This window comes from Ursus arctos, unplaced genomic scaffold, assembly GCF_023065955.2.
Source record: "Ursus arctos isolate Adak ecotype North America unplaced genomic scaffold, UrsArc2.0 scaffold_3, whole genome shotgun sequence".
In the NCBI taxonomy this organism is placed as follows: Eukaryota; Metazoa; Chordata; class Mammalia; order Carnivora; family Ursidae; genus Ursus; species Ursus arctos.
In genome coordinates, this window is record NW_026622985.1 from 58,101,487 (window position 1) to 58,118,242 (window position 16,756).

At 55.4% G+C, this 16,756-nt stretch overlaps 1 protein-coding gene across 7 annotated transcripts in view; it reads right to left on the reverse strand.

Annotated features, from left to right (window-relative positions):
• Nucleotides 1–16,756, reverse strand: part of CRHR2 (corticotropin releasing hormone receptor 2) — a 45,766-nt gene that overhangs the window by 12,398 nt on the left and 16,612 nt on the right. For 5 of the 7 annotated variants that reach the window (XM_057304421.1, XM_057304420.1, XM_044387379.3 and 2 more), the window contains 3 exons: nt 3,317–3,402; nt 1,789–1,898; nt 1,330–1,447 (listed from right to left, as the gene is read on the reverse strand). In XM_057304421.1, the coding sequence (XP_057160404.1) occupies nt 1,330–1,447; nt 1,789–1,898; nt 3,317–3,402 (314 nt within the window). The remainder of the gene's footprint in view (nt 1–1,329; nt 1,448–1,788; nt 1,899–3,316; nt 3,403–16,756) is intronic. The other 2 variants (XM_057304422.1, XM_044387385.3) reach the window with 1 other exon arrangement.

Genomic DNA, 16,756 nt, shown 5'->3' on the forward strand with positions numbered 1-16,756 from the left:
CTGGGTGGAGACTCACCATCTCCGGGGCAAGTCGCTGTACCCTGAACCTCACTGTGACATGGGGAAGCTTCTCATGGCGTCTTACAGGGTAGTTAAAGGAGATGAAGGCTGGCTAAGGCAGACACCAAGAAATGAGGGTTGTTGCCATTTGCCTTTGTCCCTGTCCCTTTGAGCAGGGCTACTTACCCTCCCAAGTACCCTGCAGACGGGAGGTGGGGGTATGGGCAGAGAACAAGCCTGTCCAGGGCCACAGAGTGCCATGGCCAGCTCTCAGGCCTCCTGACCTGGCCATCTTTCCCCGGGCTTCATTCCCAGGGTACCCTCAGAGCCGAGGTTGGGGTCTGGGGAACAGTGGTCAGGGAGCCCTGTGATGGGAGTACTCTGCCCCGTGGACAGTGAGTCCCCTCTCTGTCCGGCTCTGATGACTCTGGCTGTCAGCTGGCCCTGTGCTGAGCTGGTCTCTGCCCACATGGCTTTCCCCCAGGGTCCCAGCCCTGATCTTGGGCCCCACATGGTTGTCTGCCTCCTCTTCTCAAAAAATCTTGCTGCGGTAGGAAGCTAAAGACCCCCTCCTCCCAACCCTGCTTTTTCTCCAAGTTAAGAGACATCTTATCAGTTCAAGCTAATATGGGGCTGCAGGGCCCCCCAAATTGGACTGAACTCAGCTAGTGCTGAGGCAGGGCTTAATGGGGGGGGGCAAGTTAAGGGTCAAACCAGGCTGGGTGTCTGCTCAGGTCCACCGTCCAAAGAAAATATACTGGGAAGTCTCTAATGGTGTGCCACAGGACTCTGCTTGGCCTCGTTCGTCTCGGGTTTTGCAGGGACTTGGAAGTAGAACAACAGCAGTTGGCACAACTCCAGGCTGGGCAGCTAATATGTGACGGGGGGGGGGGCTGGTCAAGATCCTGCTGGCTTAGATGTGGAGGCATCGTTACAGTGTCACGTAACCTCCCTGAGCCTCAGTTTCCATGTCTGTATAATGGGGAAAATAACCCGACAGGTCTCTCACTGGAATTGAGATAAAGCTCAACAGAGCTTAATTCCAGCCTCTTCTTCTCTAAGGGGTCTTTGGGAGGTCCTGGATTCAGAAGATGGGGAGTGGAACAGGCTAAACCAGTCTGGTTTGAGGTCGGTGCTGCTCTCAAGACCCAGGCCTGGCAGTACCCCCTGTCCCACCCCTCCCCAGCCCTACCTCTGGCCCCAGCTTGGGAGGGACAGTGATTGGGGTAGAGGTGAGCTCAGGTGCGGGCTGACACCTGAGGACTGGGCAAGAGAGGTTGGTGCCCCCCGAGCCCGGAGCTCCCCAGCCCCCAGCCCTGGCCCAGTGACCTCATTGCTCTCGTGCACTTCGTGGTCGATGAGCTGCAGCAGGAACCACACGACGTTGCGCAGGATGAAGGTGGTGATCAGATTCCAGTGAATCACGTTCCGCAGACAGCGGATACTCCTGTGGGAGGCCCGGGCCAGGGCTCAGCCGGGATCGGGAGTGAGCGGGAGCCTCTTCCCCGGGCTCAGGAAACAGCTGGCACTGCAGCCCCCGAGGCCAGCCAAGGGCCTCCGCCGTGGGTGAAGGCAGGGCTGCAGCAGGAGCCACATTCCCCCGGTGGTGGCCACAGCTGGATCTCTCGGAGCCAGCTCCCCTCTTGCATCCTGCCTGCCTGCCAGCGGTCAGTGCCCTGGCCGCTCCCCCGAACCCCTCCGTCCACTGGCTTCAGGGCTGAGTGGAGGCGAGACCCTCTGGGGGGGGAGGGAAAAGCAGCAGGCCGTGGCGGGGTGGGGGGGACTCACCGCAGGACCAGGAAAAGCAGGAAGGCGGCCACGAGGGCAGCCACAGAAACGCAGTGACCCAGGTAGTTGACAACAAGGGCGATGCGGTAGTGCAGGTCATACTTCCTCTGCTGGACAGACAGACACACACACAGGTGGATGGAGGCATGGGGCACACGGAGGGTGGGGCTGGGCACGCCTGCTATGGCCACCCTATGTGTTGTGACCTTGGAGGCAGAAGTGGCTTCGAGTGTCATCACCACATCTGGCTCCTAGCGCTCCCTCCTGTTGGCCATGGGCAGCTCTTGGCACAGACAGATGGCTGCAGTCAGACCCCCTGACAGGCAGCTGGGCGGCCGGTTTGCACACAACCTCTCCTGGGATACGCCAGCGGTGTGGCTCTCTAGATTTTACGGTCTTTTAAATTCTGGACTGGGAGCTGCCACACCTGTGTTTAACCTCAGCTCACAGCCTCGCTGGCTGAGTGACTGAGGGTGAGTTGATTTAGATCGCTGGCCCTCAGTTTTAATATCTGTATAATGGAGCCAACCTGCCCTCCTGCCTCAGAGGCAGCAAGCTCTGGGAAGTCTGGAGGGCGCCCTGGGATCAGTCTGTCCCGGATGTAGCAATGAGGGGACGCAATGTCTGTAGAGAAGTTTGGAACAGTATTAATGCCAAATAAAAGCCAGTCTCCTCTTTATGGTCACTGTGTGCTGGCAATTCGAAACAGAAGCAGTGATCAAATACTCCTTCTTGCCAGGGCAGACTATCCCACCGTGGTCTGCCCCTGCTCAGAGAGGCTGTTGGCTGGAGAGGGGAGGACAGAGGGCTGGCGGGAGCCTCCTTCTTTATGAGCCATCCCATCGCCACTCCTGTGGCCCCACCGTAGACCCCCTTGGGTTCACATTTTGTGGCATCCCTTTCTCAGGGGGGCTCCATGTTTTTCCTCCGAACTTGGACTTCCTGGGGAAAGTTGCAGCCTCACTGGGGGCTGTAATGGGTGAAGGAGGAGGGGGGTGGAGGTGGGACGTGTCATTTTGGGTCAGGGGTGAGGTGAAGCTTCAAAGGGGAGGAGGCCGGCACTGCATGCAGCCTGGAACCCAGTTCCAGAGCAAGGGGGCTGGCAAGGTGTAAGCGGGACCCAGATTCCCGTGGGGCCCAGCCTTCCAGAGGCTGTGCTCGTTCCCAGGTGGAGTCACAGAATGAGAATGCTAGATGAGGAAACTGAGGCCCAGAGGAGGAAGGAAGTCACACAACCTGTTAGATATTGGGACACTGGTCATACCGTCATTCCCTTCTTCTGTCACATGCCAGACATGGTTGTGTCCTCTGCTAGCCAGAGCTCTCCCAAAGGTGGGGGTCTGTGTCCCCCTTCTCTCCCCTAGTGTCAGTGAGCAGGGGACAGAACGTGGAGGCAGGGGGAAGAAGTGCAAAAAAGTGTGGTTGGGCTGCACAAGGACCGGTTCTGTCACCCTTGGGGTCCTCTATGCTCAACCTGAGTCCTATACCTGTACAGGGATGAGGGGTGGGGCAGGTGGGGGCCACTCACCTTATCATCCAAAATGGGCTCACACTGTGAGTAGTTGATCCGTGAAGCCCACGTCCCATTCTCCAAGCACTCTCGGTAGGCATTGCCTACAAGAGATGTCAACCACCAAGAGGCAGGTCACTCCCCCTCCTCAAGAACACCCCCTGGCTCCCAGGTACCCACAGGATAAGGTTCATACTTCTCCGTCTCCCTAGGCCACGAAACACAACAGACGTCTAAAAGTTCACGGGAAAGTCATTTAGGTGAAAATTGTGCAAAAGGCTTACCACACATGGTAGTTACAAGGCAGGATAAAACCCATTTTTGATATAATCTTTGACTAGCATTTTGTCTACTTTCTTTAATTTTGTTTGAAACTGAGCCTGACTGGTAGCCCTGGGTTGTGGCTGAAGATTCGCCGCTTTCAACACCAAATAATTTCCATTCTTCCCTCACTTTATATGTATGACCTCCACACGTCCTCCCAGCGGCATCAGGACTTCTGTTTTAATGCCAGCTACCCTTCACAGAGGGGGTGTTCCCCACAGACCAGACTGTCTTTCAACCACCGTAGGTACGCTCGTCCGTTCCATCCTCCCAGCAACCCCATGGGTCATCGTAACCCATGTTACAGAAGAGGAAACTGAGGCACCGAGAGATTAACCTACTTGTCAAAAGCTATAAAAATGAGAAGAGGTAGAGCCAGGATTCAAACCCAGAAGGTCTGGCTTCAAGCCGCATGTTCCTAACCCCTGGCGACCGAGCAGTGGGACACAGGAATGAGGGGCACGGGGGGAAACAGGACTGTGTTGCCAATGTTGAGCTGCACCTGCCCGCGAGAGCACCGTGTGAGATCTCTCAGTGTCTGGCTGGAATCTGCCCAGACACTTCAGAGCACCGATGTCTGACGTACACAAGGGTGGGCTCCATCGGCGGGGAACGTAGGAAGGTCGGAGAAGGCTCATACTTACTTTCTTGAAATCCTAGCTTGACTGTCAGTCCTAGCTCCTAAGTCACCACCTCCAGGTAGCCCACCCTCAACTTCCAGCCAGGAGGAACCCCTCCCACCTGAGAACTCCACGGCCCTTCGGCAGTCTCTGCTTTGCCCCATGACTGTGTAGGTGACCTCCCCCACTTCATTACGAACTCTGAACCATCTGTTGTTTGAGGGTGATTTGTACTGGGGTTTTCTGCTCTCTGGCTAATGGGCAGCTGTCTGTGGATTTTTCTTTTGGGTGGCTGTTAGATATATACGACAAAACTAATCAAAATAAACAGCTCCTGGAGCACAGAGCCACAGAGCTGGAGGGGGAACTTAGATTGCTTCTGGAAACAGTGAGTTCTGAAATAATTAAGTTACTTAAAAAACCCACTTCTGTTGAGCTGACAGCGAGTTCAAAGCGATGGGATTATTAAGGGAGCACTTGCCGAGGAGCAGAAACAATGGGGGAGAGTCTATTCACTTAATTGTGTTTTAATGTGGTGCTCTGAGCTCAGAGATTTTTCAGATTCAGGGTTGTTACTGGCCTGTGGCTGCCACCCTGGCCCTGGTGGGAGTCGAGGCAATCCTGACCCCAAAGTGAGGACACCAGCCCCTTACCCCTCACCGTGGCATCCACATCCACTCTTGGGTTTTCTCCTTCCTCGGGGCTGTTTCATTACAGAAAGGTTGTGTGTTAAGAGCATTTGGTGCATAGGGTTAGTGATGTTACTGAAGGACAGAGTGTGGGGTGAGTCAAAAGGACCCACGTAAAGGTATCGGGGGCGGGCTGGTCCTTTTGTAAACTGAAGAATCCCTTACTGGTAGGGGTTTAGGGTCCCTCTCAACAGGACTGTCTGAGGTGAGACAGACCCTGATCCCGGCTCTGGTTCAAAGGGCAGAACATTTATCTTCTAGGGATGTGTTCACAGATGTTATCCAGCTTTCCTGAAGTTCAGTGCTAAGCCCCTTCCTCCAGGAAGGCCTCTTTGATTGCTCCCATCTCATAGATTTCTCTCTCCTGAGTCCCCCATTCCACCCCACCCCAGAGTCCCGATAGCCTGAGCCTCACACTCCAGCCCTTGCTCATAACCTGGCCTGAGTTGTTTAGGAGTGTGAGTCTGGTCTTGCTGATCTGCATGGGGCTAACCAAGGACAGAAACTCAGAATACTTTCCCAAGTATGGTATCTCCCCATGGTACTAACCATGGGGTGGTCTTGAGGATGGGAGGGAGTCAGGGTAGAGATGCTGCAAATCTGAGACTTTTCTGGTCCCTTATGTCAATGCCCACCAGGGGGTACCAAATTTTATGACTCCTGTGTCCTGGCTTTCTTATTCTGGAATCCATCCCCCTCCTGCCGCCACTCCACATGGCACTTGACATTTGCCCTAGCAGGCCTGGCACATGGCTGGCTCTATACTGAACCCCCTCTTAAAACACCTTCCTCACTCTTACCCATGGCTCACCGAGAAACTCCTTCCTATCCTCTAAACCATAGCTCCAGCGCCATCTCCTCCCGCAGGCTTCCCCAACACCCCAGGCATTTAAGCAATCTCTTCTTTTTTTCCTCTAAATGCCTCCTCTAGGCCTTGCCATCTCTTGAAACATGGGCCTTCACATCCGACTGTCCTCGAGCCACACCAACACATCCATGTGGTGTCACAACCCAGCACACACCCACCCACACCCTCACCTCCACCCCACACACGCCCTACATGAGTGAGGCCAGTTTCACAAAGCAAAATTCATCTTGACCACAGCTATGAGATTTTTCTTCCTATTCCAGTCTAATGAATTCTATTCATTTTATATACAAATGCTGGTCATGACTCACTAATTTGACTTCGCCATCCACCATTGTGCTATGACCCATAGTTTGAAAACCAAAAATCTATTTTAGAGCATTTGCCATAATTCACTATGGGTTTCGTCTTTCTGGGCCTGATCCTTTTTTTCTGGTCTTTGCTCCTGAACGTAAGCTCCCTAGGGACAGACAGGTAGGCAGAGACCATATGGGCGTCTCCAGCTCCCCCTGCAGGAATTAGCCATCACGTACATACGGCCTGCATCAAACTGACTCCGATGTGCCAAGCCCTTGGAAAGCAGGGTCTGAGATGTGGGATGTGGTGGTGGAAGGGTCTTCCCTCTGGGGGCCCAGTCATGCCTGGAGATGAGCTTCTGGCTAGAGACTCTAGGTACCAGGGGCCTGGAAGACAGATGTGCCCAGCTCTTCGGGGGAGCTGCTAATGAGGACACTATGCCCTCAAGCACAGCTTTGGATAGGAGAGAGTAAGACAGAGGAGTCCCCCCCTACCTGGGAACCATGGGAGAATGGGCACAGAAAGTCTGAGGGCAGGTGGCCAGACCAGAATCGCAGGGCTGGATGCCGTGAGGTGGGTGCCTGTTGTCATAGCAACCCAAGTGCCCCTGCCGAAGATCAATGCTGATGGTGTGCGGTGTGGCCTGCCAGGGGCATTAGGGTCTGGAGGATGCAAGCAGGATCCTCACTTGCAGGGCTCCGTGGCTGGGGAATCCTGGTCCCTGTTCCTTGCAGGGTGCCAGGTCTCCTCTCCCGAAGTGCCTCTGGCCTGTCAAAAGCCCCCATTACTGTGGCCTTTCCCTCTTTCAGATGCCAGCCCCTTTCTGATGAGAGTTCCTGGTTCAGGCAGTCACCTAAGTGGTTCAGAAGCCTGGTTGGGAGAAGAGGGGGACTGCTCTTCTGGCTGTAGTTTTGTCTCTGGCTGGCTGGCTGAGTGACCTTAGCTAAGTCCCTTCCCTCTTGGCCTCAGTTTCTCCTCTCAGTGAAAGTGATGTACTCTGTTTCTCAAAGATGCTACTGGCATCTCAGGTAGGTCAGGTATCTGTTGGGTAGGACTTTTCGACCCGCTGAACACCAGTACTACCCTCGAGCTATGTGACAACACCAAACATCCCTGTATCCCTTTCAAGTGCTCCCTACATTGGCACGTCTATGTCTGACAGTCTAACTGACAAGGCATGGGGGACAGGGACCATGAGGGACCATTTTTAGGTGGCAGTTACCAGGGAGAGAGTGTAAGAGACAGGTTGGGCACAGAGAATGAGTGGGACTGGTGGAGGGGCAGCAACACGGTCCTGGGCTATCTGGGGAAAAAAATGACAAGAAGTTAGGGCAAGAGGTGCTGGCAAGGAGGTGGGAAGGGCCAGAAGCCCTATTTACTGAAGGAATGAGGTCACTGTGTAGGACAGGAACTTTCAGCACTACGGACAGCACAATGCTACCACTCTCCACTCCTCACTCCCCACCAAAGCATGTGGGTGACCTTGGAGAGCTTCTGAGACTCAGTCCTCCAGCCCTGCTTTGAGCCCAGGGCCCAGCCCAAGATCACACTGATTTGTGCCGCTCTTCAAGGCCCAGCTTCTGCCATAGCCCCTCCAGGTGGCTCCATGGCTGCTCCAGCCCCCTAAGGGGTCCACTGCTCAGGGCTGCTAGCCCACCCTGGGACAGGACTGCGCTTTCCCAGCTAGCCCAAGGGAGTGGGGGTGGGGAAGGCTTAGGCGGCCCTCTCCTCTGGCCCTTCCCTAAGAGCTACCCAGAGTTGAGTACACAGGAGCTCAGGACGGACCACCGAGGTGGTGCTGTTGGCTGCGTGACTAGGGAACTCTGAATGAGGCTGGGAGGCTTGGAGTGGGCCAAGAAGACAGTCTGCCACCTCAGGCGCCCAGGCTCTGCCAAACTGCACAGCAAATGCCAAACAGTCACACCTGCAGGAGACACCTGGGTCTCCCACACAGGCCACAGGGAGGCTGAGCACTGCTGTCAAAAGCGCTGCCACCGTGAGTACAATCCCACACGGAGTAGGGGCTGTCAGTCCCAAACAGCAAACCCACAGTCAGCCATCCTCCCACTTCCAGGCGAGAGAGTCTTCCCTGTTCCCAGGAAAGCAGACTGGAAACCGAGTCAGCAGGCATCTTCCTGGGACTGTAAGAGGGGGAGGCAGCTTTTCCCTCATTTGGTCTGAAGGGGCCCAAAGAGGGACAATGACATGTTGGGGGTCACCCAGCCACCATGTTCCAGAAGATAAAGCAATTTGTGCCACGTGTGCAGTGTCTTAGCCACTTCCGTCCATATCCCCAGGGCAGAAAATGCCCGAGGGGCCAGATGCCCCACCCTCAGCTCCCTTACTGACTTTCCTTGGGAGGTGGGCTGCTCCTGAGATGGCTATGACCTTCCTGCCTGGCTTGAGGCCTTGCTGGGAAATCTTTGCCCTTCACCTTCATTACCTTTCTTATCTTTTGTGGAAAAAGTCTCTGCTGCCCGGGGAGGCAATGACGCTGCGGGACATGACGAGTTCCTTTTTGCCTCCAGTTAAGACACTATTTGGGCAAGTGTGGCACAGGCATGGTGCCAACAGCGCAGTTCCCCCGAGCTTCCCAAACGGGGAGCTTCTCCTGGAGTTAACACTCCTGCATCGCTTAGACACTGCTGCAGCTGACTAGGGCTGGCCTGCTCTGGGGCCCAGCTGGAACATTCCCTGTCTTGGTCTGATCACAGTCCGTTGCTGGTGGGGGTGGCAGCTGGTGATGCTTCTCCAAGCTCCGAACCAGCCTGACCTAGAAGGAGTGCTGGGTTCCAAGACCGGAAATCTGCCATCATCAACACAAACCTCAGGCTGGGAAGGGCTTCCCCAGGGCCAGCTGCTTCTGACATCAGGGATGAGAGACGGGGAATTTTTATCCCATTTCTTCAGTGTTGTGTGGACACTGCTCTCGGGGTCCCAACCGTCCATCTGGACCTCCGAAAACCCTCATCTCCTTATTTCCAAAGGACTTTTCACTCATGATGCCTTTTCATCCCTGAGTATGCATGGCAAGGGTAAATGTCTAGACTTACAGCAGACAGTGGGGAAACTGAGTCAGGGAGGCACAGAGCTGTTTAATGGAGCCCACACTGGGCCCATGACACAGGAAAGAAGTGTCACTGGAATCCAGCTCATTGTGTGAGATCACTGTCCTCCCCAGGGTGGGTGCAAGTGGGAGGAGGCGCCTACCACCCGGCTCCAGCCTCTATTGTGCGGGTCTGCCTCCTTCTAGTCATCCCTAGCAACGCTCAATGGGCTTGTCGCCATGACGCCAGCCTGCGACCTGCACAAGGAAACAGGGAGGAGAAGGCAAACGGGGGACCCCCGAGGCAGGGACTACTGTGGAGCAGAGAAACATCAGCGTTTGGGGACCATGAGAACTCGTCAAGCTCACCCCCCACCTAATATGGAGAAACTGGGGCCCAAAGAGGAGAAAGACCTGCCCAAAGGTGAGATAAGCTGTCAGAGGCCAGGCCAGAATTCGAACTGGCTTTGGACCGTAGCTTCTGTGAAGTCATGTGGGGTGAAGACACCTTTGGTTTGCAGAATCCTATGTCCTCTCTTTACCAACAACAGTATTGCTCCGGAAGACCAAGGACGTGCCTCTCTCCCAAGGTCTTTGGGGATCAGACCCTCTGAATGTAGACAGACTGCTCCCTCTTACAACACCATCCAGGGGCCACAGACTCGCAGTGGCTCTCAGAGATCACAGAGGCCACACCACTCAGAACGAGGACAACCATCCTTGGCATGAACGGGACCCTCAAGGGCATGAGCCCAAGGATACAAATGTGCCTTATTCTGGTCCTTAGTCTTTGCTCCCCCTGCTGACAACACTCCAGCTGTCCACGGGAACCGCAAGCAGCAGCGTGTCCCTGGTAGTGACAGGGCCTCACAAGGGTGGCATATTTTCTGTCCCCTCCACACAGATGAGGACACTGGGACGTGGATGAGGGGGAACTCCCCATCAATCAGTCAATCAGGGCACAGCCAGGACTTAGAATCTGGGCCCGAGGTCGTCCTGCTTCGCCTCACCCCTACCTCCACCCCTGCCGGTGTGTAACAAGAGCTCCCTCCCAGGCTCTGGAGCACCTGGTTTCGGGTGGGTAGACTGCACTTGGGGCCCTTGGGGATGGTCCCTGAGAGTCACTGGCAGTGGGGGGGGGGGGCTCTGCCATGGGGTTCCAGACTCTGCAGGTGGTTGCTTGGGGGTCGAGGGGGGTAGGCAGGAAAGGGTGCTACACCTCTGACTTTACTGAGTAGGAGGGAGGAGAGGGGAAGGGCAAGGTTAAAGTTCTCAGCCAGACTGGATTTCGATTTCCAAGGTACATCCTGAAAATCAAGCAATGTCCCACCAGAATATCCTGTTCCTGTACCACAGGGCTACGGATAAGCAGCTGGGGGCACTACTACCAGCGGAACTGAGGCCCAGGGCCTGGACTGGCATTCAAGGCCTCCATGACCCTGTTCCCTCTACCCACATCTCCTCTCCATCTGTTCCCACTCTCCCTTCCAGCTGGCACATCACTGGCCCAATTTTTCAAGGCCCTATCCAACAACATTTCTTCTGTGAAGTCTTCCCAGCTTACTTTCCCCTCCTTTTGGAATCAGCCTCCTCCCATGTGCTCCTACAATCTTGACTGTGCTATTTCACTTGAAGAGCAATTATCAGAAAGTTCTTTTCAAGAATGCCTCTCTCTCTCTCAGGGCCCCTGGGTGGCTCAGTCGGTTAAGCATCTGACTCTTGATTTCAGCTCAGGTCATGATCTCAGGGTTGTGAGATCGAGCCCTGCATCGGGCTCCACTCTGGGTGTGGAGCCTGCTCGGGATTGTCTCTCTCTTTCCGCCTTCCGCCCACTAGTGTGCTCTCTCTCTAAATAAATAGTCTTTTTTTTTTTTTTAAGTCTTTCTCTCTCTCTTTTCCTCTAGAACAGGAGCCCCAGGAAGGCTCAGGTCTTTCGCATGTTTGAAGAGCTTGTTTCTCTTAAGAAGAAGGCAATACTCTCACGAACCCAATAATAGGTAAAAGTCTGAGCAGGATAAGGACGAGTAAGCAGCCGGAGGTTTCCTGGGAAGAGAGGGAGGGAGATCAGGAGTGGTTGCACCTTTGGTCCTCTCTGAGATGAAGGGTCCTCAGGCAGAGGGACAGCTGACACTCCACCGTCACGCTGCTCCCGCCTAGGCCTAGGCATGCAGAGGTGGAAAAATGCTAGAGCAAGGGCCAAGAGCTCTTGCAGCCAGCAGAGGCCAGTCAGTGCCCTGGCTCTCTGTGGGACCCTGGGCAAGTGTCTCTTCCTTTCTGGGCCAGTCATTTTTCACTCCTAATTAGCAGGGAAGGGGAGGGCTGCCCTCGAACAGAAGCCCCAGCCACTGGGACGCTCCGGAATGTCTGGCTGGCCCGAGGCGTATCCACTCTGCTCTCTCTTTCTTCCCTCCTCCTCCTCTTTGCCGAACTCGCAGTGATGACCAGGCATGTCCCACTTGCCCTCTCCCCCAGCACGAAAACCAGTCTCACACAGACTTAACTTGCCGCCCTGGTCAGGGTGTGAACAGGTCTCACTCGGGACTGAGAATATAGACCTGAGTTTCTACATTCACAGCTTCTACTTCCTCAACCCAGAGGGGAGGTTCTGTTTGGAACCCTCTCTGAGGCTCATACCCTCATACGACACAAACGTAACGTCTCCACTGCTCCAAGACCTTCAAGAACCGCTCCCACCTCCTCCAGGAAGCTTTCCAGGAATGCTCCGGTACCCACCAAGCCCCTCTTTCCAATCCCTGACTGTTGGTTTGTGTAAGTCTGGTCTTAAAGCAGCCTGGGGCTCTCTGAGGGCAGGGCTCAGCCCTTCTTATCACCGTGTCCCCTCAGAGCTTAAGAGGGGACTTCTACACAAGCAGCTGACCCAATGGGAAGATGCCACTGGCTGGAGGCCACTCCGTTTATGTGTCCCCAACACAGGCCATGCTTCAGCATGTCTCTAGAGTGGGGCTCTGGGAAGTAGGGGCCCCCAGGCCTCCCCATGGGGTTCGGTCAGGTGGGGTATCTTTTTTCCTCTTGTCTGGGCGGATGCCTCAGTCAGTACACAGTTGCCAACAGGACATGGTGGGAGCCTGAGAGCAAGAGACTGAAGCTGAGCTGCGCTGGGTTTAGCAATTCGCAGCGGGCAAATGAACCCTGTGCAGGAGGGGGCAGCCCCCCCCCCCTTGCAGCCATGAGGGCCCCGGGAACAGGCAGGAGGAGGTGCTGGAGCAGGGAGGATAAAATGAGGGGTGGGAGGAGGGAGAGACAAGGATTGAGGGAGAAGGGGGGGAGGGGTGGAGAGGGGAAGGGAGAAATGGAGGGAGGAAGAGAGCTGGAGAGGGAGGAGGAGGGAGGGGAGGAGGGAGAGAGAAAGTGGCAGAGTTAGAAAACAAGAGAGAAACTGGAAAGCAGAGACATACACATAGAAAGAAATAGAAAATACATCCAAAGACAAAGATGGAGCCACGCATAGAGAGAAACACAGACGGAGACGGAGACAGAGACAGAGAGACGCACAGACATGCACACACGGACATGGGCTCAGAGTCCACACAAGATAGAGGGAGGTGGCAGGAAGTGGAGTAGATTGCCTACTTTGGGCTTGTCCATTTCCTTTCTCCTTGCAGACAGGGAGACTGAGGCCCAGGAAGGGGATCAGACTTGCTCCAGCTGCTACCGTGTAAAGACATTATGCTAGAGTTTGAACGTGCAGCCCTTCTGGGCTCGGAGAAACCTGGGGGCAGGCAGAGGCCACCTTCTGCCCCAGAACTGAAATGCCACGTCCTCACTTTCCAGGGCCCCCGTGTCACCAGAGCCGGAGTGTGACCCAGAGCCCCCCACATTCTCCCGCATCAGATGCACCTGCCCCCAGGGGATTAGTTAGCTGGGGGTCCACAAAAAGGTGACAGGGAGAAAGGCTCCCGGTAGCCACTGCAGAAGTTTCAGCACTTTGGGAGGCTGGTGGCAGCAGGGCTGTGGCCCAGCCGGTGGCCAGGTCTCACTCAGGGAGAGTGAAGTTCCCTCATTGGGCCAGCTCTGCCCTGAGCTCTTGGCTGGGGACCCCAGATCTGGTTCTGCAGCCCACTCGGTGATTCTACAAGCTCCTTGATATCCTTTCAACTAACCCCTTCTCTGGTGAAGCCAGCACAATCGGTCTCTGAGAGGCGGCAGAGCTCGAGCTGGAATCCTTACTCTGTTACAAGCGGTGTGACTTTCAGAAAGTCAGTTAACTTCTCTGTGCCTCCATTTCCCCATATGTAATATGAGGATAATACTTCATCTCCATTAAACTGTCCGTGTAAAGATTAATAAGTTAACACAGGTCAAATGACAACCCAGGTGCATGGAACCTGGGCCACAGCAGTATGGGTGGTGGGGAGAATCCTGGAGGGAACTTGGATACACAGACATTTAACTTGCTCCTGCAGGGACTAGCCTGGATGGCCATGGACAAGTCCCATCCCTTCCCTTACACACACACACTATGCATGTGAACATAGTCTCTGGGTGAGAAATATCAAGGCTCTGAGCGGGAGTCCCCAACTGCCCCCTGCAGCCGTCAGCTAACCACACATTCAAGAACACCTTGTCTCTAGCAGGGGGCGCTCTCCTGGGCTTTCCCCTTCCAGCCGACTGCGTTCTGATGGACATCTGCACTCGGATGTCCCTCCAGCTCCTTAGGGACAACATACCTCCGCCTATGCTCAGCATTTTCCTGGTGTCATCCCTGACTCCTCCCGTGTCCCAGTCCCACCCCAGTCCTGTACATCCCGAGTGCCCCAGGTCTCCTGCATCTGTCCCCTCCTCCGCTCCCACAGCCCCCATTTGACTTGGGCCAGATGCAGTAGCCTCCTGACCCCTCCTCTTGTCTCCAGAGGCTCTGTGCCCCAAAGCTGAGCTCCTCTGCCCCAGGCTCCCCCCCAGCCTGGTGGCAAAGCCCGCTGCAATGCCCTGCACCATCTCACCAACAACCAGCCTTCTGCTCTGGTCTGTTGCTTTCTCCTCCTTCCTATGCTCTGTACAACACTCACCAGTCCCGAGGCACAAAGCCTGGTTCCATCTCCTCTGGTATACCTGTTCCACTTGCACCTGCTAAAATCCCACCTGTCCCCAGAAGTCCAGCTCTGGGGCTAAGCCCTCCCCAGCCCTCCGGGGTGGAGGCATGAGTCCTTCTTCTGTCCCTCTAAATGCTCCCCAAGAACGGTCTATTTTTGGAGGCAGTATTGCCCTGTGGTTAAAAGTGAGGGCTGTGGATTCCTCTGCCTGCACTGGTGCCTAGGAGTGGATTATAACTTTGAAAAGTCACTTCACGTCTCTGAGCCTCAGTTTTCCTGTCTGCAATATGGGCATAAAAGCGGTACATAGCTCAGGGGGCATTCAGGAGGTGGGAAGGAGTGGGATCACATGTGCAAAGCTCTCTCCGTGGTAGCTGGCACCTGGAGAATGATCCACACTTGGTAGCTTTGTGGAAGATTCTCTGTGCTTAGCTGAGTGGAAGTAAGTTCACGTGGACTCGTGACTAAGCTGCTATCTTACACCGGGACTGCCCGCCCTCTGAAGAATGAGGCTTCAGTGGGGGCTTGGCTGCGGCAAGGCCAGACCCTTCTTCCTCTTCCCCAAGGCTTCTCATCAGAGCTGTTTTCCTCCCTGCATCCTTTGTAAAGGTAGGATCCCACTGAAAAGGCAAACGGGGCAAGAGGAAACAGCGGCCAGGAGGCAGGGCAGGGGAGGACTCAATCACCGCGTTTCCACGGCCAGCAGCTTCTCTGCTCTTCCCACCTCGGCTGGCTGCACTGGCTAATGGCCATGCTCCCAGCACCCCGTGCTCCTGTTCCCCAGCAGCTGTAGTGTGGCCCGCACTTTGGTCCAAATGAAGAAAATTGCTCATTAGATCCCGGGAGCTAATTGGCACTACATTTGCCAACCTCAGTGGCGCCCTGACCTTTCCTCAGCCTCTCACTTGATGTGACGGCAGTGGTCTGGTATGCGCTCCAGCACCTCCTTTGGGAAATCTCCCCTGCCTCGCCTGTCCCCTTTCCCCCGTCCTACAGCCTCCTTGCTCTCCTCCATCAGGGCATTTATCACTCGGTATTTCTTTCCTCTGTTGCAATCATGAGCGAGGGCCTCAACGACAGTGCGGTGGCTGGTACGTAGTAGCTGATTAATAAACTGAAGAAATGCTGTGCTCAGCTCTGAAGAAGAGACCCAGGCCCTGCCCCTGGGGAGCTCCAGGCTGGTGGGGAGAACAGGAGACAGCCCAGGCCGAGGGAGGAAGCAGAGCAGAGCTCCCTTAGGTCCACGGCTATGGGGTTGAGATGCCTCATCACCTCACTTGGCCCTTTGTCCCCAGGCCCAGTCCGACCTAGAGACCCTAGGGTCCTGTGATCCAGCTTGTGGGACCCTAGAAGTACAGTTTTATAATCTCAGGACTGGAAAGGAGCATGAAAGTCATGCTTCTGCTTGTACACCTCCTGGGTCAGGGCCCTCACTTCCACCCAGGGAGGTTTGTTTTAATCGTGGATGGGAAGCATGTCCTCAGCGGCTCCCCTACCTCTACCACCTGCTTCCATTAGGAGCACCTCTGCTGCTGGACTCTTCAGAGCGCGGCTCCTCCCCAGGCCCGCCAGAGAGAGCCCTCGGCTGGTGCAGACAAGCGAGTGCGGTTAGCATCAGAGGCGGGCACAGCTGTCTTGCTCTCTAACCATCTCTCTCAGCGAAGGCCTCAGCCCCTGAGAGTTTGGACAGGTGTGTGTGTGTGTGTGCGCACGCATGCCCCTGTGCGTGTGTGAGGTGATGGGGAGCTGTGCTGCTGTTCAGACACAGACATGCAGAGAGAGGTTGCTACGATGTTTCCAGGACCAGGGGCTTCAGATAAGCAGCCCCACCCCCCTGAGGGTCTCAGGAGGACCTCTCTCCGCTGGTGGGGTGGGGCTAGAGATGTGGGTGGCGGGTCAAGGTGAGCCAGTGATTTCTGTGTCCCATAGCCTTACAAGACACTCCCACTTGGTAGCCCACAGACCTTCCACAGAGCATAGACCCTCCCCCAGCCCCACACCCAGAGCCTGTGCTGAATTACCCCACCAGCTGCTTCTGCTGCTGCCCTCCCCAGAGTTTCAAGCCAGCCAGTGATTTGCCAGGAGGAAGGACGGCACAGGCTGTTCTCCCTGGGAGATGGGGGGTGGTCCTGATTCAGACACCACGCATTACCTGGGCAGTAGGAGTAACGCTGCCCAGGAGCCCTGACTCACAGCCCAGAGGGCCAGGCTGGGACATCCAGGTAGGGATGAGGTGCCACCCACACACTCTGGCCCAGAAGAGTCTATTCTCTGCATGCCCCCGCCCAACTCGAGTGCTCACCCCATCTCTCCTGCCTCCTGCCCTCCTTCCGCTCTGGTAGAAAGAGTCTGATCACCGCACTCTCCCTGGGGTTTGGGAACCGAGCATATGCGGAGCGCCTCCCCCCACCCCCCATGCGGGTAGCATTGGTTAAACAAAGAGGGGGAACTTCAGGCACCCAGAGTCTATAACGTGTGAGAGAGATCTGCCCTTAAAAGAGAGCATTTCCTTTTTCCCTTCCTGGGCTCTGGGCAAATCACCGTCTTACTGAGGTCTGAAGCT